This window comes from Gymnoscopelus braueri (genome assembly GCF_963280865.1).
Source record: "Gymnoscopelus braueri genome assembly, chromosome: 6".
NCBI classification, from domain to species: Eukaryota; Metazoa; Chordata; class Actinopteri; order Myctophiformes; family Myctophidae; genus Gymnoscopelus; species Gymnoscopelus braueri.
This window is the reverse complement of record NC_137607.1, coordinates 49347392-49369836: the sequence shown is the minus strand read 5'-3', so window position 1 is coordinate 49369836 and position 22445 is coordinate 49347392. Positions and strand designations below refer to the sequence as shown.

Here is a 22445-nt window from a genome sequence, read left to right as displayed (position 1 = left end):
ACGGAATTAATACTAACTGGAAGAAAGCCAAAAGGACCAAGTCTAGATCTACCAAGAAGAACCAGGTGAGTGACTAGAAGAACACGGTTGTCATTACTTATGTGTCATTTTTTCACGTCGTGTCAGACTCTGAATCAACGGATTCAGGGGAGGGGGAGGGGGGGGGCATACTACTGATAGCATGTTGAGTTTTTAACTGAAATAGCTCTGGTCCATAGCGTTAGAAGGAGTTCTCCTTAACGCTATGTTACTTTCGAGCCGTTGTCAGCACACCCCCGGTAGCAGAAGCTGCGCAGCCTCTCGTCTGTAGTAAAAATAAAAAATACACTTTCGCTACTAACCAAATCAAAGACGGTTTTAAGATGTTGAAAGCCTACTTTCCTTAGTGGGGACACTCTTAGACCCCCACCTAACGTCTAAAATACACCTTTTGGCCAGAAAATGTAATATTTTGCCGGAAGGAAAAACATTTTTAGTTACTCCACTGCGCCCCCTACAGATCTGGTCAATTGAATTGTTCTATTGACAACGTTTTTTCCTTCCGGTGAAATATTTTCTTCTCTCGTCAAAAAGTGTATTTTAGACGTGAGGTGGGGGGCTCCGAGTGTCCCCACTAAGGAAAGTAGGCTTTCAACATTTTAAAACCGTCTTTGATTTGGTTAGTAGCGAAAGTGTATTTTTTATTTTTACTACAGACGAGAGGCTGCGCAGCCTGCGCTACCGTGGGTGTGTTTGCAACGGCTCGAAAGTATCATAGAGTTAAGGAGAACTCCTTCTAATGCTATGGACCAGAGCTAGGATTCCCCCAGCCATGGTTCACATGACGCTCGTCTGTCACGACATGACAGTCATGTTTCAGGGCTAGGATTCCCCCCTATTGCTGGTTTTGAGCAGAGCTGCTGGTTTTCTAACCTATCAGGAAACGTATTACTATAGCCTACTACTATATGAATTACTATAGCCTCTTATACTAGCTCTGGTCCATAGCTTTAGAAGGAGGAGAACTCATTCTAACGCTATGGACCAGAGCTTCTACAATCCTATAATATTTTGAAATGTGCATATCCACATTTTAGGACTTGTTTTGTAAAATGACACCCACTGACATCCAGAGATGGGATACTTAGCCCAACTGTCTATCCATTTGATTAAAAAAGAAAACATTTACACCTTGTGACCTGACAGCCTCTGGCAAAGGAAAGTCTAACCTTCACAGAGAACATTTCACTGCACAAACTAGTCTAAAACCTCTTGAATCTTAGAGAACTCCAAGCACACTCACTCATCCCAGATTAAAGATCACATGTTAGAGAGGGCTTGAGAGCAATGCACATTCAATCAATGTGATTGATTATATAATTTGTCCATTTGTCTTGTGAAATCAAAAATTCAGTTTTAATGTATTTTTCCTCACTTAGGTGAAGGTTTTCGGACGACCACTGGAGAGCCTACCTCAGTACAATACTGAACATGGAGCCGTACCAAGGTAAGTGGAGACAGCTTGTTTAACCCATTTAGACCCGGGAAAGTATCTGTGTCATTTTAGATTTCTTTGGCTATTCAAAAATAGCAGAAAATGTGTGCAAAATGTGTGCAAATTAATATATATATTTTAAAGCGAACATTTGTAAAATATGTTGTTCCAGGGACCACCAGAAGCAAAGCTTTGAGTAAAAAATGTTGTTTAAAAATGTAATATTCAAAGATTTGCACAAATGTTCAAGATTTAAAGAAAAATAGCAGATCTATCTGCTATTTTTTAATTGCCCAAAGTATAAGATTATGGTTATAGCAAAAAATCTAAAATGTCAAAGATGCGTTCCCGGTCTTAAAAAGGCAGCAAATGATGTCAGTTAATGTTGTATTTCTTTGCTAATTTTCTTTCATGTGTGTGCGCTTTTTCAGGTTTCTCGTTGATGCCTGCACGATTCTATTGGAGCACGTAGACACAGAGGGTCTGTTCAGGAAGGCGAGTTCCATTGCTGCTCGAAAAGCTTTCAGGGTAAGTGATGGGTTACGTTGACCTTGCTTTCATTTGGCGACCTAATCTTTGCTTATAAAGCCTAAAAGCCAAACGGAAATGTAATTTTTCTAATATGTTCCAATGTTCAATACCATAACCACAATTAAATCGCAAATATTTTTATGACAATGAATCGACAAGTAAAATTCCATTGTCGTGACAGCCCTGCCCCGCTGACACTGTTGAAGTATAAATAAACACAACTGGTTTGCATTGTTTCATCAGGTCAAGCTGGATGCAGGCGAGCAGTGTCTGTCCACGGCAAAGCCTCATCTTGTGGCCGAATTGGTGAAGCAGTTCTTTAGGGAGCTGCCAGAAGCCGTCTTGCCCACAAAGATGCAAGAAGCCTTCCTGAAAGCCCAGCAGCTGACCAGCCAGGCAGACCGCACCGCCGCCACATTGCTGCTGTCTTGCCTGCTGCCTGACAGAAACCTCAGCGTACTGAGCTACTTGTTTGACTTCCTCCACAGTGTGTCCAAGAGGTAAGTGTGTTCTCCAGCTTTTTAAATGAATGAATTGTTTTATTTCATGGCTTAAAGGGATACTTCACTTTCGGGCCGGGGACACATTTAAAAAAAATATTAAAAATAAATGAAAAAAGTTATGGAAAATTCATGGCCCCCTCACGACACGCAGTGTCCTACTAATGTGTGACACTTTCATGTGTTATTTTCCATAACTTTTTTCATTTATTTTTAATATTTTTTTTAAATGTGTCCCCGGCCCGAAAGTGAAGTATCCCTTTAATCTTATGGATAGAAAATGTAATATTAAACACATGAAAAAATATTATGTCCACACATTCCAGCTCCATAATATGCACTTGAATCTTTATTTGATGATGTTTCGTCCGTCTGACATTCAAGAACAGACTGTTTTCTGATCTTGAAGGAGGGCAGATCAAATAAAGACGAATGTATGTTGAACTGAACTCATTCTTACATGACTAGGCCTGTCTATCGCCTAATTGCAATTATTTGAGATAATCGCAATTATTTTACATAATCGTCATATTCATTTCCATGTTGAAAAAGGTTCATACATTTTCAAACATTTTCCAAAGTCAGCAGAAATAGCAGATCTACAAGCGTACAACGTGTTGTAAGCTTGTAGATCAGCTATTTCTGCTATTTTAACATTAAAAAAAAAGTAATATGTGTTAGCGTCAGTTTCTTTGTATATTTAAGTTATTTGTCATATCTGCCCTGTGCAATTTTTGATTATGAAGCCTAATTCTTTTTTTTATTCATAATGTTCCAAAGTTCAATGCCAAAACCACAATTAAATCATTAATCGCAATTATTTGTATGACAATTAATCGTCAACTTAAGTTTGTAATCGTGACAGGCCTATACATGACTTGTATATCATTTATATATATACGTCCCTGTTAACATTGCCTATACTGCAGTGCTCACACTTGGTCTGACCCAATTGTCAGCGTTGCTTTTATGTATATTATTTACTTTTTTATACCTTCATATTCTTCCAGATGTTGCTTATTTTTTTATGTGAGATCAATGCACCATGTCAAATTTCCTAGCCAATAAATGGATTCAGATTGTAATTGTTGTACTCTGTGTTGCTGTTTGTGCCTACCCTAGGAGTGCAGAGAACTTGATGGACAGCTTTAACCTGTCTGTGGTCTTAACTCCCAACATCCTTCCCTCTGGAGAGGGAAGTGAGAACATGGCCACCACAGAACAACGCCTCAAGCTGCAGACAGCAGTCATCCAGTGCTACATAGAGAACTCTCAGGACTTTGGTACGACTCTAGACGTCACAGTTCATTTCTAATCTATGCCATCAATTTAGACAACAGAATGACAGTTAACCACTTAAACCCTATACTTCATTGACCAGGGTACCCCAGGGATCTGTTCTTGGCCCCCTCCTTTTTTCCCTGTACACCAAATCTCGTCACAAAAAATAGCCAATCTACAAGCTCACAGTTGTGAGCTTGTAGATCGGCTATTCTCGCAGCGTATTATTGATTAACCTAACGCATTTGATTTCAAAAATGTTGTTTGATTAATATGTGTCAATCAACTAATCAATGACCTTTTGTGCTGGTTTGTGTAATAGGTGTGTTACCACTGTTCCTCATGAAGAAAGTTCCAGCCGCGTTGGGCAGTGAGGCCAGCAATCTGTTGCCAGCTCAAGACGTAAGTGTGGTTGCCTGAAAAACATTCACATTTCTGATAAAGAAATGATATGTAATGTCACCTGTAATCGAACAAGTCATGACACATTTACTTTCTCAATCCTAATTGTTCAGATTTTACAATGTTATAAAATTCTAAATGAAAGAATGTAATATATTTGACACCAGATGGACTTAACTGAGCTTGCCTACTTAGGTTGCATGAGCTGTTAGGGTTTATTTTTGGCATTTATATCCTTTATTTAGAGTGGAAAGTGTAAGGAGACAGACCATCTACTGCAGAGAGAGGAGAGAACCCCAGAGCAGAGAGAGGAGAGCACTTGCAAGAAGAGACTTGCGAGAATTGCAAGTTGGATTCAAGCTCGAATCCTTGGGATTCACAAAGCATGCTCCAGCTGTGTGAGCCACCAGGTACTGATGCAGAGAATTAACATGATATTGCACTTGTATAACATCTGCAGGGCTCTTTTTACACAACTAACACGACTAACAAAAGTGTAATCTCTGGATCTATTGTACTTAGTAGAATCCTTCATCTTTCATGTGTCATTTTTATGCCATTCAGGAGATTGCCCATTCTGCTCACCCTTGGTCTGAACAGTATGAGCAGTGGTTCCAGTTTCAGCGCCAACAAGACTAATACTTCAGCCCGGCTTTCCTGCGTAAGGGAAGCGAGTCCAAGAGTGAGTATCTATAAAAAACGTAATCGACTATTCCACATTTTTCACATCTTTTGAAGATAAAAAATGTTTCACATCGCGGCGCGTTGTGACCTTGTAGATCGGCTATTTTCAATTAGCCAATGTATTAGATTTAAAGGGGTTGAACAGATTTTTATGCTATATTAACAAGTTTTGCTGGGGATCCCATGGAAGCCCCTTAAGGACCCCTTTGAGAACCACTGAATTAGAGGTTCAACATAATGCTGCAAATGATCCTAGACTGACCCTACTGTCCCACTCATCTCTGTAGGCTCAAAGTACTTCACTACGTCTGAAGAGAACCTGTTGACGCCCCAGAGTGACATCAGCGCCCTCCGGACCTCATGGAGCGGCCAGACGTCCGACGGAGCCCAGGAGTTCAGCGGAGGATCCTCCAGAGCATCTACTACTCCTCTGAGCCTGCCATCATAGTGGCCAAGCCTCCGTTGGGGGTCAGCCTTCCTTCCCAAAACGCTGTGCTGTGCCTCCAGAGCAGCGAGGCCTCCATCACCACAGTGCACCCCCGGAACGGTCCGACTCTTCTAAAGATCAAGGTGGCCTTGACACAACCCGCTGGGGACCTGCGAGCTGTCACACAGGACCACAACGGCCGCTGTGGGAGGAAACATACTGTACCAAACCCTCTGAGACTGTATTAATGCCACCGCCAGAGACTCCTATACAGTACAGTTCAGTCTGTGGACACAGAGACGTCTGCTGTCCCTACACGACGGAAGCAAATACCAAAACATCACATTTGGCCAGATTGAAATTGCCCAGTTGTCCCCTTTGCATATGGACAGTGCACTATTCCACATGGGCGCATTTTGCAGTACGTTTATGAATGGCGATCAATCCTCCCTCTGCGCTGTTGTTGTCAGCAGCCATAATGATAATGACTCTGTAGCCGGACAGACGGGGGATGAGATTGAGAATGTGAACAGCAGCAGACTGATCGATGCCTTGGATATCCAGAGTCCTGCTCACTTCATACTGGCCGTCTCGGTCAGGCCAGTCCACTCCATGCAGGCCGGGCCCGGAACTCGCCGATGACCTTGCCACGCCTTCTCCTCTGAACCCTCTCAGTCAAACGAGACTGCTGTCTGCCATGATGCTCAACAAGATGATGCCCTGTCTGAAGGCCTCTGTCTGAAGGATTACCAAACACTTGCTGAACAATCCTCAGTAGAAACTACAGGACAACTCTCAGTGCATGACGATGTTTCATCAGAGAATCAACTCATTACGAGCACCAGGATACAGGGAGAGTGGGCACCGAAACATTGTGGGCACCTTAATGTTAAAGGTAGGGTAAGTGATTTGCAATTATTCAAATAATTGCAAAATGGGTCTATGTTCTGATAGAGCTCGTTACTATAGAGTGTCCTGTCCAGAGTACGCGGACGACACGACAGTGATAGGCCGAATCGTCAACAACGACGAGTCTGACTACAGAGAGGAGATCAAATCACTAGCACGCTGGTGCCGGGAGAACAACCTCTCTCTTAACGTCGACAAGACCAAAGAACTGATCGTGGACTTCAGGAGGCCGCGGAGAGACCATGCGCCCATCCTCATCGACGGTGCTGCAGTGGAAAGGGTCAGCGAGTTCAAGTTCCTCGGAGTACACATCGAGGAGGACCTCAAATGGGAGACGCACTCCACACACGTGAGGAAAAAGGCTCAGCAGCGACTGTACTGGCTCCGCCGCCTGAAGAAGCTCGGAGTAGGACGTCGCATCCTCAGGCTGTACTACAACAGTTCTGTCGAAGGCATCCTAACAGGCTGTGTCACGGCCTGGTACGGGAACTGCACTGCCCGAGAAAAGATCAGCCTACAACGAGTAGTGCGATCGGCAGAGCGGATAATGGGAATCGAGCTCCCAGCGCTCCAGGAACTGTACAAAAAGCGGTGCGTGCTCAAAGCCAAGCGCATCATCAAGGACAAGCACCACCCAAGTCACAGACTGTTCAACCCCCTACAACGACCGCGACCGGGCAAGGGGCTCTACCGCAGTATCAAGAGTTCCACCACCAGGTATTGGTGTAGTTTCAATCCGGCTGCTGTCAGAATGCTGAATGGGGAATAAGCCTGGATGAGGCATAGGCCTTGTTCAGCAGCCTTTTTCTTTTCTGGCTCTTCCTGAACACACACCTGTGGATTATACCAGGGACAATGACTTGGACTTTAGCCCCCCCTCGGACACACCTGTGGACTACACCAGGTACAAATGACTTTTTGTTGCACTCTCTCATGGAGCTACTTGCGGATTATACTAGGGTCAGTCCACTCTAGGTGGACACGCACTGACCTTTTGCACCTTAATCCCTTGTATAACGCACTGACTTTTTTTTGGTCTTTTTATTGTGCTCCTTTTCCTCTAAGCACCTTAACGTCCATTGTCTATCATGCACAGTATAAGTATAACATGCACAGTATACAATACATTGCTGCTATGCTCAGGCACCTTAGTTTAGTTTTTTTTAGTTTTTATTATCTCAGGTAATTTGTAAATATGTAGATAACTTGTCTGGCCTTCTGTTGCTCTCTTGTTTTGATCTCCTTCCCACTTACCCCCCCACCCTCTTCTTCTCCCCCCCCCCCTCTTCTTTCTATGGAAACTAACGTTGCGATGGGAACGATGTACAAAAAAGAATTTCACCCACTCTTTTACCTTGTAAACCTGTGATGTGACAATAAAACTGATTCTGATTCTGATTCTGATTCATATAAAGAGTCTCCATGTCTCTCCAGCTCTTTATAAAACAGAAAATGTATTTTGTAGTTTTTTTTTTAGAGTTTCATTTCCAATTTTATCCAACCAGGACAGAGAACTCAATCAGGATATAGATTAAACAAGTGAAATTGGAAGTGATGACACTAAGAAATGAGCAGACAAAATTTTAACTGGAACACTATACAAATTAAGCTTAAAAATGGGTACCGAAAAATGTATTTTCTGTTTATTAAAGAGCTGGAGAGACAGGGAGACATCTGTTACTGAACAAACACTCTATAGCAATGATTACTATCAGAATATAGTATTTTAACCTTTTAACAAAATACTTTTTGTTTTAACCAAAAAATATCACTTACCCTACCTTTAAATTGGCAATTTTTTTCTAAATGTTAAAATAAATCATTTTTAAAATGGAAGTAATGTAAAGTATAGAGGATCTGAACATGCTTGAACATTTGACATTTAAGGCCTAATACTTCTATCATTGCAACAAACCTGTGACCAGCCAATCACATGGGCAAAAAACAGAAGACTTTAGGTCTGATAACGATGTACCATGCATGTTCAAATCATGTATACTTCACATTACTTTCAGACCAAATTCTTCATTTTTTACATTTTGGAAAAAGGTAGTCAATTTAACATTGAGGTGCCCACAATGTTTAGTTGCCTACTCTTCATGCTCGTCTGGAATGATTTACAGTCATATAAATCAGTAAAAAAAACGATATTTTTCTTTTTCTCCCCTTCCCCATCCCTCCCCCACATATTGTTATTGCTGTCATATTTTCCTTTCCAAAAAGAATTCAGTCCATTTCTAATCAGTTGTATGTATATATTGTTGTGTATATATATATATTATCTATTATTGTATTGTTGTATATAGTTTTCTCTTTCATTAAATATATAACTAACATTTTGGAGTCAAAGTGAATTTAATCACATTAATATATCCCAACATAAATAATATATTGTAAGATCTAAGATACAAGCAATCAGTGTGCTGTTATTTTAGTAGTGCAAGTATTAACTAGGGTCTTCCAGCCTTAACTTCTTGGATTAAAAACATCAAGTTATGTTTCACTGTAGTACCACAAGTGCATGTTATGATATGAAGGTTTCAGCATAATAATCTACATTTATTAGAGGTGACAGGCAATTTATATCTGATCTCTGGTAACCTTGAGCAGGCAAGAATCATGCATTGACAATTATATCAAGGTTTGGTACATAATCCATAATACACAAACATATTTACAAAACCCATGATGTGCAACAATATTTAAAATGCATTTGAGGCTAAATCTGGATAGCCTAAAACAGAGAACAGCAAAAAGATCTAGCATACCTCACAGCACTATGTGAATTGCAAAAATCGGAGTAGGAGAGATCAGACAGGTGAGTTCCATACTAGTGAAATAGAGAAGGCCAGATTACAATGGAACCTTATGACAATCTATTATACTGACCTATATAGGTTGCAATTCAGTTAAATGTACAGAAACTGTTTTGTGTACATTCATACTGAGAATATAAGTTTTGCAAAGAAATTATAATGCAGAACAATCATACAAGTACTAAGGGAACATTACAAAATGAGAGGAGTAGAGGGAAATGAGTTTGAATGACCAACTATAAACGTTAAGCTCTAAAAGCTGTCAAAGAAAAGGTCTCAAATCAAAATCTATGTTAAGGCCATTAGGGGCAAGGGTGTTGAGAGTGGAGATCCAGTAGGCCTCTCTCTTCAGAAGTGCTCTGTCAAGATCATCACCAGCTCTTCTGCTGACAGAGACTTTTTCAATGCATGTATAACAGAGCAAAAATGTTGTTAAAATTATTCACAAATTCTCAAATCACTCTTTTTGAGGAGTTTATAACAACACTGTAGATTAAGTGTAGTATAGTGTTATACTGGTATTCAAATAAGATAGCTTGCTGATAAATGGGTAGATTTGTAAGTAGTCTATATTCTTACTCTAAATCACGGGAGAGCTGAGGCATAAATTGGATTTGTCCATTTTGGAATTCCTCTCAAATTTGTCTAAACATACAGAACAAATTATATTGTTAATGACAACTTCCTTTTTCACACAGTAATCTGGCCAGGACAATCTGAGCTTTGTACTGTGAAAATTTTGCCTGGGACCAGACGAATCTGCGAGTGCAAAAAACAATTGCACTCTGTGATATAGTCTAGCTACGCCAGGCTAGTGAAAATGTGGACCTATTGAGAGATCATATGTTATTATCTGAACAAAGTTAATTTATTGTTGGACAACAATGCTATCACCTGACCTGACATAAATAAAATAATATGTGCTATAATATGAGACAGTTGGAATTAAATGTTTCACTTTCATTGCATCAAGTGGCGCCATGTTCTTTTATATTTATATAGTATGTATAATGGAGGTCAAAGGCAGTGGGAACAGGCTGAAACTTTGCCCAAATATGGAGTCATATAGCCTATACGTCATAGATAATGTCATAGATTTCAATTAATTTCATGTGTTTAAACAAGTATAATAATATTAGTATTACATTATAATTCTAGCTCATTTGTTTGCTGTTAAATATCAGTCGGTTTCTCCCTATAATGTTGACAGGTGAATTGCCAGTCTCGTGCTGCCCAGACAGAAACTCTGCTCTTTAGATAGCTCAATAAATTGTATAGTGTGCACATCGAAAAAGAAGTGATCAGAAAATGTGTGATCTCTTTTTTCTCCCTGAACCAATTATCTGACAAAGTTTATCATTCAAAATAGTGTATTCATACACTTGTCCTAACTTCAATGTATTCCATCAACCTCCAGTACTGATGACTGAAATTGTGGATTTGCGTGTAGCATTACAAGGACAGGTGAATAAAAATGGCTGCCAAAGGAATACCAGAGGAAATGTTGATGAATGCTAAACTGGTCAATGACTTGGTGACAGTGGCAAAAGATGCAGCTCTTATACATGGAGTCTTAATGCGTACCAAAGAGAGCCCCAACTCCTCAGAGATGGTGACTTATGCTCCTTTCACACTCTTCCCTTCCCCTGTGTCCAAAGCTGTGTTTTTGCAGGCTCTGGCAGTGCAGACACACTTCAATTTGCTGGTGGACAAAATCAGCCAGGACTCTGGGTTTCTGGGAGAGGCTCTTGCCAGCACCATCGCAGTCGATGATTTTACTGGAAGGTTGTTCAGTATCTATCAACAGATTCAGAAAGAAGGAAGATCTCAGTCTATTGTGTTGGGTCTGAATCGGTCTGACTACATGTTGGACCAGAGAGAGGAAAGAATTTCATCTCTGAAGCAAATTGAGATAAACACCATTGCTGCAAGTTTTGGGGGTCTCTCCTCACGGACACCCGATGTCCATCGGCATATTCTTAGAGTGGCTGGTCGGCTAGAGGAGAGCAGACGTGTTTTAGACAACAACCCAGCAGCAGGTCTGGTCAGGGGGATAGAGAAGGCCTGGGAGCTCTATGGATCAGAGACAGCGCTTGTCATGTTCTTGGTTGAAGAGGCTCAAAGAAACATCTTTGATCATCGGTACATTGAGAATGAGCTGTGGAAGAAAAATATTCCTACAATTAGAAGACGTTTTGAAGATGTATGTATGACGGCATCCCTTGACCAGGACAAGAGACTACTCGTAGATGGACAGGAGGTTGCAGTGGTGTATTTCAGGAGCGGTTACATGCCTCAGGACTACACCTCTGAACAGAGTTGGGAAGCTCGTCTGCTGATGGAGCGCTCTCTAGCTGTAAAGTGTCCAGACATCTCAACCCACCTGGCTGGAACCAAGAAGGTCCAGCAGGAGCTGGCCAGACACGGAGTCCTGGAGAGGTTCTTCCCTCGGCAGCCCCGGGTGGTGGAGCAGATCAGAGCCACCTTCACTGGCCTCTACACACTCGATATGGGCCCCGAGGGAGACCAAACGGTGGCAATGGCTTTGTCTCAACCAGACCAGTTTGTCCTGAAGCCCCAGAGGGAAGGAGGCGGTAACAATGTCTACGGATCAGACATCTGCCAGGTACTGGAGCGAGTGAAGGAGAGTAATGAGAGGACAGCGTACATTCTCATGGATAGGATCCGACCAAGTCCTGTGCACAACTACCTGCTGAGGCCAGGCTCACCTATCGAGCTCAGCAGCTGTGTCAGTGAACTGGGAGTGTTTGGAGCTTATGTTAGGCAGGGCAAAGACATGGTAATGAATGAATGTGTGGGTCATCTGCTGAGGACAAAGAGTACTGAACATGCCGATGGAGGCGTGGCAGCCGGAGTGTCTGTGCTGGACAATCCTCTCCTAGTTTGATAACTCACGCTGGCTCCTGTCCTGTTGGCCTCCTCTGGACTCTGTTGGAGCTGCACAACAGGATCATTTTTGAAGTCTCACTCAATTACTTTCTATCGATTACATTTTCGATTAATTGAATTATAGAACAGGTAATTTAGTTTTAGCACTATATTATACTTAGTCACACAGCGGTGTTGTGCAAAGTCAATGATAGTAAACATAACAGATGTACAAGCTCACTACGCTTCACATCATGATGCATAGTGAGCTTGTAGATCTGCCCAAAATACATGAATTCATTATTAATCACATCAAACTCAAAAGATGAGTTTGATTAACTGTTGCATCCCTATGTTAAAGAAGAGAAAACAAGCTAAAATATTCCGTGTCTTCCAAATCTTTGGCGTGTAAATGAATAAATAAATCATTTACTTTTGGCTACTCCTTGGATATATCCCACTCATACCAGCCATAGAGTTAAAAAAAATAAGGATACCAGCACATACCACCAGAGGGCGACTCACCAGGGCTGCCATGTCGGCTTATTATAAGCGACTTTCGGCTTGTTTTTCTGTAAAGTCGCCTCGTAAATATTAAATATTGGTAGTTGCCAAGTTGCGGGTTGCAGTTTTTTGGGCTTGTTTTTAAGTGTAGTTGCTTATTTGGCTTGCTTCCTAATGTTGTTTAAACCAGTGGTTCTTAAACATCTTCATGTCAAGGACCCCCAAATTAATTATGTCTTTGTCAATATTGTGCCAGGACCCCCCCCCCCCGCCCCCATACAACATTTGTGATGTTAAAATGTTTCAAGTTTCATGTTTGTTTGTTTTTTCAAGATTCTTTTTTATATTTTAAAAGAAAATAGCCGTAGCCTAGTCGCTTCTTTTGGGCTGTTTTCATAGACCTGGCTGCTTATTTCTCACACAAAATCTGGCAACCCTGAGGGCGACTCACTTTCCATTCTAAATCGTTTTTGCGACTGTCGTTTCGCGACGTTACGCGAACGACTTACGACTGTTTTGGAGGCTTATTCAAAATGGAGTAATAATAATACCATAAGCTGCTAAACAACAACACTCACAATCAATCGCACGATCTCCTCCACACACCAGACAAGTTTATTTGAACACAGCATCGTCTGAATACTCAATAGGCTCCAAGTAACAACACGATGACTGACGAAAACAAGTCGGACTCTTTCCGTTTCTTCTCGGGCTACGACGATCTGAGTGACAGCAGCAGCGACTCGGACGAGGAGCAGAAGTCAACCGAGAGATCCAAGTCGAATCCCCAACAACAAGGGACCAAGCGGACCGCCAGTGGTCTCTCCTCCGGTGGTCCCTCCCTGCCCAAACCCGACGATCTGTTCCGATCCGTGTCCAAACCCGCCTTCCTGTACAACCCGCTGAACAAGCAGATCGACTGGGAGAGTCGCACAGTGAAGGCTCCTGAAGAGGTAAAAAAAAAAAACGGTGGTAGAAAGTAACTAAGTACATTTACTCAAGTACTGTTCTTATAAGTACAATTCTGAGGATTTTTTACTTTACTGGATTATTTAAAGGCTCCTGAAGAGGTCAAACTAATGTAGGCAACGTTAGTTGTAGCGCCCCAGGGGTCTTCAACAGGGGGTCCCAAGACCCAGCCCTAGGGGGTCCTCAGAGTTACTACAAGGAGTCCACCAAGTCTTTGTGTGATGGGGAACATGCTATTTCCCAAGAGTTTGTAGAGGAGAAAAAGAGCAGACCAAGTACACAGACAAAGGTGAAGTTGACTAAATATTGAGGGTTTAAAAGATTAACTCTCTGAAAATACACATGAACGTGAATCCAACATTTTAAATGTGTAAACAAATCAAACAAAAACACGTGAATTGACACAACACTGATGATAGGGCTGTCAAACGACTGTCTATGAAGCCATCTACATATGAAATCTATGAAAAAGTTTAATCTCAACACAAATGTATACAATATGTACTGGGGGGGTCCCTGCTTCATCTCTCGCAGCTAAGGGGTCCTTCCTTGGGCTGAAAAATGTTGAAGACCCCTGATGTAGCCAGTGGTAACGTGCTGAGATAACTAAACATAGTCAACTAGCCCTAGAATGGCAGATATTCTATACTGTGTATAAGTTTATTATATCCCCACCCATTCCACGTAACAATACACTCGATATTTTCCTGAAGGGATTATTCATGTCGGTGGTGGCATTCTAATTTGTAACGCTCCGTGTGTACTCTCATCTCGTGGAAAAGTGGCGATTTTTCATTAAATATAATATACATATATAATATATAGGACAGATGGGGGGGGGTTAGAAAACTACAGTAAAGTACAGTACTGTGTATGGATAGTCTTGACAAAAAATGGACGTTAGAGCAGCAGAGTAAAAAATAACCCCCAAATAGTCCAAGAGCAAAAACACCACCGTTATTAGACACTAGTACCAATAACAATAGCAAAACAGTAACAGAACCCCAAAAAGTCCAGCTGAACAAACTCAACCGTTCTGAGACATTAGTCCTGTCGCTGCATTGAAAAGCCTCAGGGCTGCCGGCATGAAGGACTAACCAGGTCCTTTTGTTGTTCTCTGGGGAGGATGAATCTTCAGTACCCCTGGGGCTAAGCCAACCAACCCGCTATCCTTCTGGAGGGGGTGGGAAGGGTATAGGAAGGTCTCCACTCTCCAACTTCTTACTCATTGTCACCTCTGCCTCCACCTCTCCACACTGTCCGTTTTAGCTCTGATGACAGAGCCAGCTTGTTCATGCAACTGGAAGAGAAGAGGGCACTAGCCATTACAGTCTGGTAGAACGGTGGTTCTCAAACTTTTTCATGTCAAGGACCCCCAAAATTCCATGTATTTGGCTCCGGACCCCCATCTCAAAATATTTTGTTCCAGGGACCCCCAAAAGCAAAGATTAGAGTTACAAATGTTGGCTTTAAAAAAGATGTATTCAAAGGTTTGGGGATCTTGGGGAAATGATCTCCCAGAGTCCCCAAGAATATCACTGCAAGAATACCGCACAAATCACCGCAACCAGGTTGCATTCTAACTACAACTACCCAATAATAAAGATCCTGGTCATAGGAACCACTATCCTTGGTCTTATATTACCTATGTTACCCTTAGGATCACTGCCTGCTACACCAGTTCAGTTCGGGTGAGTCCACTCTGGATTATCTTCAGACTAGCTCCCCCACAGTGACAATTACACTGGTGCTACCACCACCGTTGCTTGATATTCGTAAGCCTACAACTTACAAGTACAGTTAACCCTCGCAGTTAGAACACGAGGCGACTCGTACGTATGAACAACCCAGGTAACAGCACGAGGCGGCAAGGACAGAAACTGTCATAGATGCAGATACCTACCGGAAGCCGAGTTAACGCTCTTAAAGCAAGTCCAACTAGACCGTTCCCCGGAGGAACTAGTAATCATCTAGCAAAGCAAAGCAAAGATTTAATAAAGGTTCACATTCGCTTCAATCCTACCGCAGCACCTCACATGGGTGGATCCTGGGGACGAGAAGGGAGGAGGGTGAAGTCAGCCCTCAGAACCGCCCTAAGAGACCAGATAGCAACTCATGAAGTACTAGAAACGACTCTAGCTGAGAACACCTAACATTGGTCAGTTTCACGTGACATCACAATATGTAATATAAATATATAAATAGCTTAGACAGGAGAGGCTGAGATCACACAATGAAACTAACTCCCATTACGCAAACTGAAGAAGCAGCAAATCAATCATCATCTGAAACCTGATGAAGAAGCAAAGGCGCAGAAGGCCAAAGCTAAGAAACAGAGAGAAAGAACACTAAACAGAGACAAAGAATCCCTAAATGACAAAAAACGAAGACGAGCCACAAATGCTGACAACATGACACAGCAAAGATTGCTACAATCTCTGTTTAACTAAAAGATATATCTTTTACCCTACTGTATCTCATTAGATACAGTAGATACATTTTCTATTTTAAGTAAGAATTAGAACATTCCTAGAGAACTATGGTTAAAGATAGGGTAAGTGATTTCATTTGATTAAAATAGCACGGGTCTGCTGGCGGAGACTTGTGCTCCGAGGAGCACATTTTCTAGTTTATATTTGAAAATTACAACATGGAAACTATTATGACGATTTAGCAAAAATAATAGCGATTATCTCAAATAATTGCGATTAGACGATTATTTAATAGTTGTGACAGGCCTATGTGCGTGTTGTCCCCTGTGATGCGGCTGACAATGACGGTGTCATCGGACAACTTCTGAAGGTGACACATTTCTGAGTTGAACCAGGAAGGGTGACCACACTCTGCACCCATAACAGCACACTAGCACATCTGACTGGCTGAATACATGCAGTGTGTGGAATATCAGCCATTCTAGAGCTAATATTCAATATGGTGTTCTCACTGTCGCAGTCGTTTAATTGTTGATTTAGTTGTTGTTTTTTCTTGTTGTGTTGCTGACATATTACTGCAACACAACAAGAATGAACGCGATAACACACCACCCACCCATTCATTCTAATCTTGTCTTCATTCCTCTACTCTCTGCAGCCTGCCAGAGAGTTTAAGCCGTGGAAGACCAATGCAGTGCCCCCTCCCCAGAGCTATGCCACAGAACCAGAAAAGAAAAAGGGAGCCCCCCCAGGGATGGACATGGCCATAAAGTGGTCCAATGTCTATGAGGACAATGGAGAGGACGCACCACAGCCTCACACTGGCAATGCCCAATTCCTGCCAGAAGAGGAGCAACCCTCTGACTCAGGTTAGAACTGCAGGGCCTTCAAAGTGGGATATATTCTTATTTCAGTAGTCAGCCTGATTATTACAAAAAGTCAGCTTTGTTCTGGCGTGGGCTGTGTTCAATGTGAAAACGTTGAGCCATTGATTTAGTTATGTGTAACATTACATTAAGGTAATTTATACCTGGCGCTAAGGTAAAAGTGCAATAATCAGCTACCTACTTTCTTAAACAGATGAGACAAATAGGAAAATCAAATGAGCAAGAGATAAAACCAATAAGTGTATCAGAAATAAACAAGATCCAATAAAACAAGAGCTCGCACAAATAATTGACAACAAGTAGGCAAGGCTAAGTGGAAGGCGTCAGGGTAGTGTTTCCTGAAGAGGTGGGTTTTCAGCCTGTGTAAGAGACCAACACTGACACACTGACATTCATGTGATTTGATTTGATTTGATTTGAAAATTTTATTGGAGGATAAACCCCTTGAGATGCAGCATCTCGTCTTCCAGGGGGTCCTCAGGCACAACACACAAACATTGATACAAAACAATCACATAACATTCAACAACAACAACAACAACAAAACATACACATAAGGGCTCTCACACCATCCCAGACCAGTCTACATCTGTTATGCTATAATAAAGATAAAAAATGAAAAAATAAAATAAAATAATAAAACAATCAATTATGAAAAATATAAATCAAAAGCAAGAACAGTTAGTTTCTTAAAGCATGCACAGGCTCAGACCTAAGATGCCGTTTTCTTTTTGAATTAATCTGATCAGGCATGAGCAGTCTTTAGGATTTAATAGAATAGATTCATTTCATTCATTGAAAGTGGTTAAGTCTGACACACTGCTCCCCTGTTTTCCCCTGCCTTGGACTTTAGATGAGGAAGATAAGGCAGCGTCTGCAAAGAAACGCAGAGTGGAGACCTTCCAGCAGAAGGAGAAGAGAAAGAGAGACCTGGGACAAGCCACCTCTGACAAGAGCTTTGTAGAGGAAGAGAAGAGAATCCTCAGGCAGCAGGCAGAGTGAAGCCTGCTTTCAACAAAGCATCAGTTGCTAACATAAACAAACATTTTTATGTTAGTGAAGAAATTTAAACAGACATTGGCAAATGGACTAGTGAGGTGGTACATGATGGCATCTACAATATGATGTGCCCTTTTGGCTATGGGGTGCCATGATTTGTAAAATTGTGCTGATAATATGCCCACAAATCAATGTTACCACACTAGATAAATTATGTTTGCTTTAAATGTATCCAGATATTGAATGGAATGTTCAATTATTCAGTTAGTGGCATCTTGGCTGGTCATTCGGCCTTTTAAGTAGGGCTTATTTTTGAAAACATCCATATCGATGATGTGACGATGTGTTTTCAGCAGATCTTTACACACAACATTTTGAGAAACGACCATAGTATAATAATAGTGTGGTTAAAACACATTCATTTCACTCGGCTAGAACAGACTTGCTGGTGCTGGCTAGTTCACAAAATGTTATCACTTTATTGTAATGCAGCTTTTAAGACGAGGAGAAAACAACGTCTAATCTGTATTGCAATATTACGATAAACAAATTCCAGGTGATATCTAGTCTTTCATCACAATATCGATATATTTATAATATTGCTCAGCTCTAACTTAAAGGGCAACTTTTCTGATTTTAAACCTCAATCCTATCGTTATAATACTGTGAGCAGGTCATGTGAAAATCTGTCATTATACTTTTCAATGCGTTCTCAATGTTCTTTGTATTGAGAGCTCGCTCTCTGGTGCTGAAAAATTGCTGCCAGTATATGTAAAAATGTATCGAACAAATCCTTAGATTTAGGTTAAAGTTACCCTTTAATTGTGAGGGGTTTACTTTAAATTAGCTTATTTTGATTGGCCCCCAAAACATTTCTCAGACTATCGGACTGACATGATTATCAAAAGGCTGAAGCCTAAAATAAACAAATACTGAAATAATATCCAAGTGATAAATGGACATGGAAGGACCTTAAATTGCACCCAAAGAAACAATATATGCACCCTATTCCCCAGTCTATTGAGACAGTATATTTTTTATGTAAGGCGCTCTTTTAGATTGACAGAGTTCATGAATATTTCGCTTATTTTTTAATTACAGTTTTGACGTGTCTTTCCTGCCTATGGCCACTAGATGTCACATGTAGCTCATACTTTGTCTTGAAAGGTTTTATGACTGTGGCTTCCCCTCTGTGTAATGGCACACACAACAACAAAGGACCCTGTGCTTAGTGTTCTTCATATGTTCACATTAGTTCCTTCCAGGTCAACTGACATGACTGTGTGCTTACTAGTCTCATGTTCACATTTTAGTGAGACGCTCCACCAGCCTCAACATGATATTTAAATAGATTACATCAAAAATGTGAAGGTAATCATTGCTTTCATTCCCACTATTTCAACGTAAGAGGACGTTGTTTTTTCTGTGTTTGGGAGTGAAGCTCTCAGAATCTTCAAATCTGTACCCGTTTGAACAACAGTATACTGATTGATGTTTTAATTAAAATAATACCTGTCATACACCATAGATGCAATAAACTGTGTATTTCTTATTGATGGTGAGTTTCTGATCTAATCTTTTATTGTAATGTAGAGACCTTCTGTTTAATTCAAAAAATAAATACAGAATCTCATTAAGAAATGCACCCCTTTGTGTGGATAAGAGAGAGATGCCAACATTTTACTTGACTGAAATTGGCTTGTTGCTTGTCTTGGCCGCATAACAGATCTTAAATGTATTTGAAATGGGATTATTTTATGCACCCCTGAGAATCTCTGGCTCAAACATACATACTCTCCTTTGAAAACAAATCCGAGAGCAATGGAGCAAATCAAGCAATTTCAAGAAGAAAAAGTACATTTCCATAACTCTTACTTCGCAACAGTTTAGTGATCACAGGAATTCCTGGCCTATCTGTCATCATGGGTTGACAAGAAATAATGGTAAATATGCTTCTGATAAAATTCCAGCTTCCAGGTATGTGCCTGGCCTTGTCTGAGATGCTTACCTGGCCCTGCACAGCCGCAGCAGACTGATTTTATCAGCCATATTTACGAACAACAACTCCTCTTTCTGACTAATTTCATGAGAATTGGACAGTGGAGTCATATCTTCTTCAAGAATGATTCACACCACCAGTTTTGGAGATGAAGACATTTCCCAGAAAATAAATGTTCTCACTCTTGGAATGGCATTGTGTCACTTGAAAATATAAAATGTCAGTGTTTGTTTTGTTGAATTATTTTAGCCTAGCTGTTTTCTTGTGATATATCTACAGTGTAAAGCTTTTTTCTGGATTTTTTTGTATTACCACTTACCAGCTGGAAAGGCATGTTTTCTCCCCACTCAGACATGACTATCCTGATCTTCACACAATACATGAAAAAGAGAATATCTCTGCCTATAATTACATGAAATATGCTCACACGATCCTCCACTCATGTTTGTCTCTATAAGTCTACATTGTAGAGTAGACTGAACCCTATGAGGTACATAATGCTATATGAGCTATACTGCACTTGAAGTCTTGAATACATCTTGTAGATATGCTATCCTATTACAAATGTCCTTCATTTTCAAGTTGGACACTGCGGTGTTAAAGGTCATTATTAATCCCTTATATGGCTGTATGCTAAATCATGCAAAGAAGTGTATTTTTTTTAGGTAAACCTTGCTGTGAGCTGAGAACATTGTATGTTCACAGCATCTTTATGTCAAGTAAACATAGAAACATTACATACAGATGTGTCTTTCCTTCATTATTGTCAGTCTTGCAGAGCAGCCATGCAGATCTGTTGGCAAGCGACGCCATCGTACGACAGGCTATGAATTAAGCTGTAACATCCTGGCTCCCTGCATTTCCACTGGCTTGTTGACTTCCTCAAAATGTCTGTCATCCTTACAATCTTCAGCCTAGCCAGGGACTATATTTACCCCCGAGAGGCCTGTTGCTAAGTGCCAGGATAGGGAGCTGTCAATGTGGCTCGCAGAGAATGTTGGCTGCTGGGAGGCACACTGTTCATGTCTTCTATCACCCGCTCTGCCAGCAGCTGGGGCCACATGCAGATGTTTTCTAGAAGCAAACAGTTGCTTTTCACACCAGCAAACTGACCAACAGTGTGAAACAGATGTTTCAAGGGAAAACCCCTCTCTAGAACTGGTTAAAGGTTTCATGACATTCAGTTTTACAACACATTAAAAGTATTTATCATAGTCCTTCAAACGTGTATTCAAAGTTTTAACTGAAAAATCCACTCCAGTGATCCATGGCAGGATTTTTTCTCTCTGATTTCTAAAGCCTTTTCAACTGCAATGAAAATAATTATCTTTGCCTGCGGGTGTCGCTGTTGAGGGATTTTGACTGTCAATCATCGCCTCTGCTCCGCCCCCCCCCCCAAGGAATGGATAGGGGGAGGAGGGGCGGAGAGGAGAGGGGGCGGGATTAATGGACTGTGACATTAAAGTCCAGGGGCCAATCACAGATTACTTTTCAGCCTAAGTATTCAGAAAACCCCAGACCACAGAAAATCCACTGAATGTTCAAAGTTAATTGAGGTCATAAAACCCCCCAAAAACATTTAAAAATAAATAAAGTGAAAATGAATGTCATAGAACCTTTAAGGACATGGGATTCTGGAATCTGTCATTTTCGATTTATGTTAAAGATATGTAGCATATTAATTATGTTATTTATCTAAGTAAAGTGTGGTGCTGTAAAGTAGCCTAATAAACATTATTATCTTTTTTAAGTGAGAGGAAAAAATCAGAACTACACGCAGTTGCTCAAAACGTTTTCATCACAAAGTTTAAACATCAGGCAAGAGTGCTTAGACAGCGCTGTAAAGCAGTGGAATTTTCCAAGCCAGCGTCAGAAAGTAACACGATATTGGAGTTTGTGGTAATACTGTGGTAATGGCAGCTGATGGCACCTAACACAGTCAAACAATTTCCCCTATATGGAATATACCTAAAGAAAAGTTCCATCTCTCTCCTCCTACCCAATAACTACTGAAAATGTGCACTACATGTCCAGAAATAAAGTCAGTGGAAGATAGATCTCAGTCAAAACCCCACATGTCTGGTCGGGGCTTGTTTCCCAGTGGCACCAATAGCAATAATATGGTCTTGATTAAAGCGAAAAATAAACTTCTGTTTCAGGGACAAAAAAACTAATATTTAGATGCTGTGGCAAATGAAAAGATACGTCAGTGTTTACAGAAAATGAAACCCTCTTGTTAATACTGAGAACCAGGGGAAAGGTAACAACTAAAATTCCTCCTGGGTTAACAAAGGGTCAACTGCTATGAAGACTGACAGAAATGTTAACATGTTGTTAATCTTCTTTTCCCTCAGAAGAAAACGGACAATTCTCTTGAAATTAACAACGTTTAACAGATCTTCCAAATGACACAATTGCAAGAAGATAAAGAAACATGTTTACCTCTTTTTTTATATTGAACAAAAAAAAGTCTGAATAAGTCTGAATACAGCAATGGACATTTAAGTGGACAATGGTGAAGCACAGTAGCAGGAGACGAGGAGTCTGACCTCTATCATGATAAACATGTCAGAGACTTGATAAAGATAGAGAGCAGACACAAAGACAGGCCAGGTGTGTGTGTGTGTGTGTGTGTGTGTGTGTGTGTGTGTGTGTGTGTGTGTGTGTGTGTGTGTGTGTGTGTGTGTGTGTGTGTGTGTGTGTGTGTGTGTGTGTGTGTGTGTGTGTGTGCGCGCGCGTGCG

The 22445-nt window shown here is 41.0% G+C and overlaps 2 protein-coding genes across 2 annotated transcripts; both read left to right on the top strand.

The window, feature by feature from the left end:
- Positions 1-10498: 10498 nt before the first annotated feature.
- On the top strand, positions 10499-11932 carry LOC308087117 (glutathione synthetase-like; the record flags this gene model as incomplete). The annotated part of the gene is made up of 1 exon (XM_080430818.1): positions 10499-11932. The coding sequence occupies one exon, from the start codon at positions 10499-10501 to the stop codon at positions 11930-11932; it is 1434 nt and encodes a 477-aa protein (XP_080286944.1).
- A 986-nt stretch (positions 11933-12918) lies between these two features.
- Positions 12919-19260, top strand: cUnh1orf52 (chromosome Un C1orf52 homolog). The gene is made up of 3 exons (XM_080430696.1): positions 12919-13370; positions 16477-16687; positions 17559-19260. The coding sequence occupies exons 1-3, from the start codon at positions 13086-13088 to the stop codon at positions 17705-17707; spliced, it is 645 nt and encodes a 214-aa protein (XP_080286822.1). The 5' UTR covers positions 12919-13085; the 3' UTR covers positions 17708-19260.
- Positions 19261-22445: the final 3185 nt, after the last annotated feature.

Coding starts and splice junctions, on each gene's coding strand:
- cUnh1orf52 (XM_080430696.1), top strand. CDS start 13,086: ATGACTGACGAAAACAAGTCGGACTCTTTCCGTTTCTTCTCGGGCTAC. Junction 13,371..16,476: donor CAGTGAAGGCTCCTGAAGAG/GTAAAAAAAAAA, acceptor TACTCTCTGCAG/CCTGCCAGAGAGTTTAAGCC. Junction 16,688..17,558: donor GGAGCAACCCTCTGACTCAG/GTTAGAACTGCA, acceptor CTTGGACTTTAG/ATGAGGAAGATAAGGCAGCG.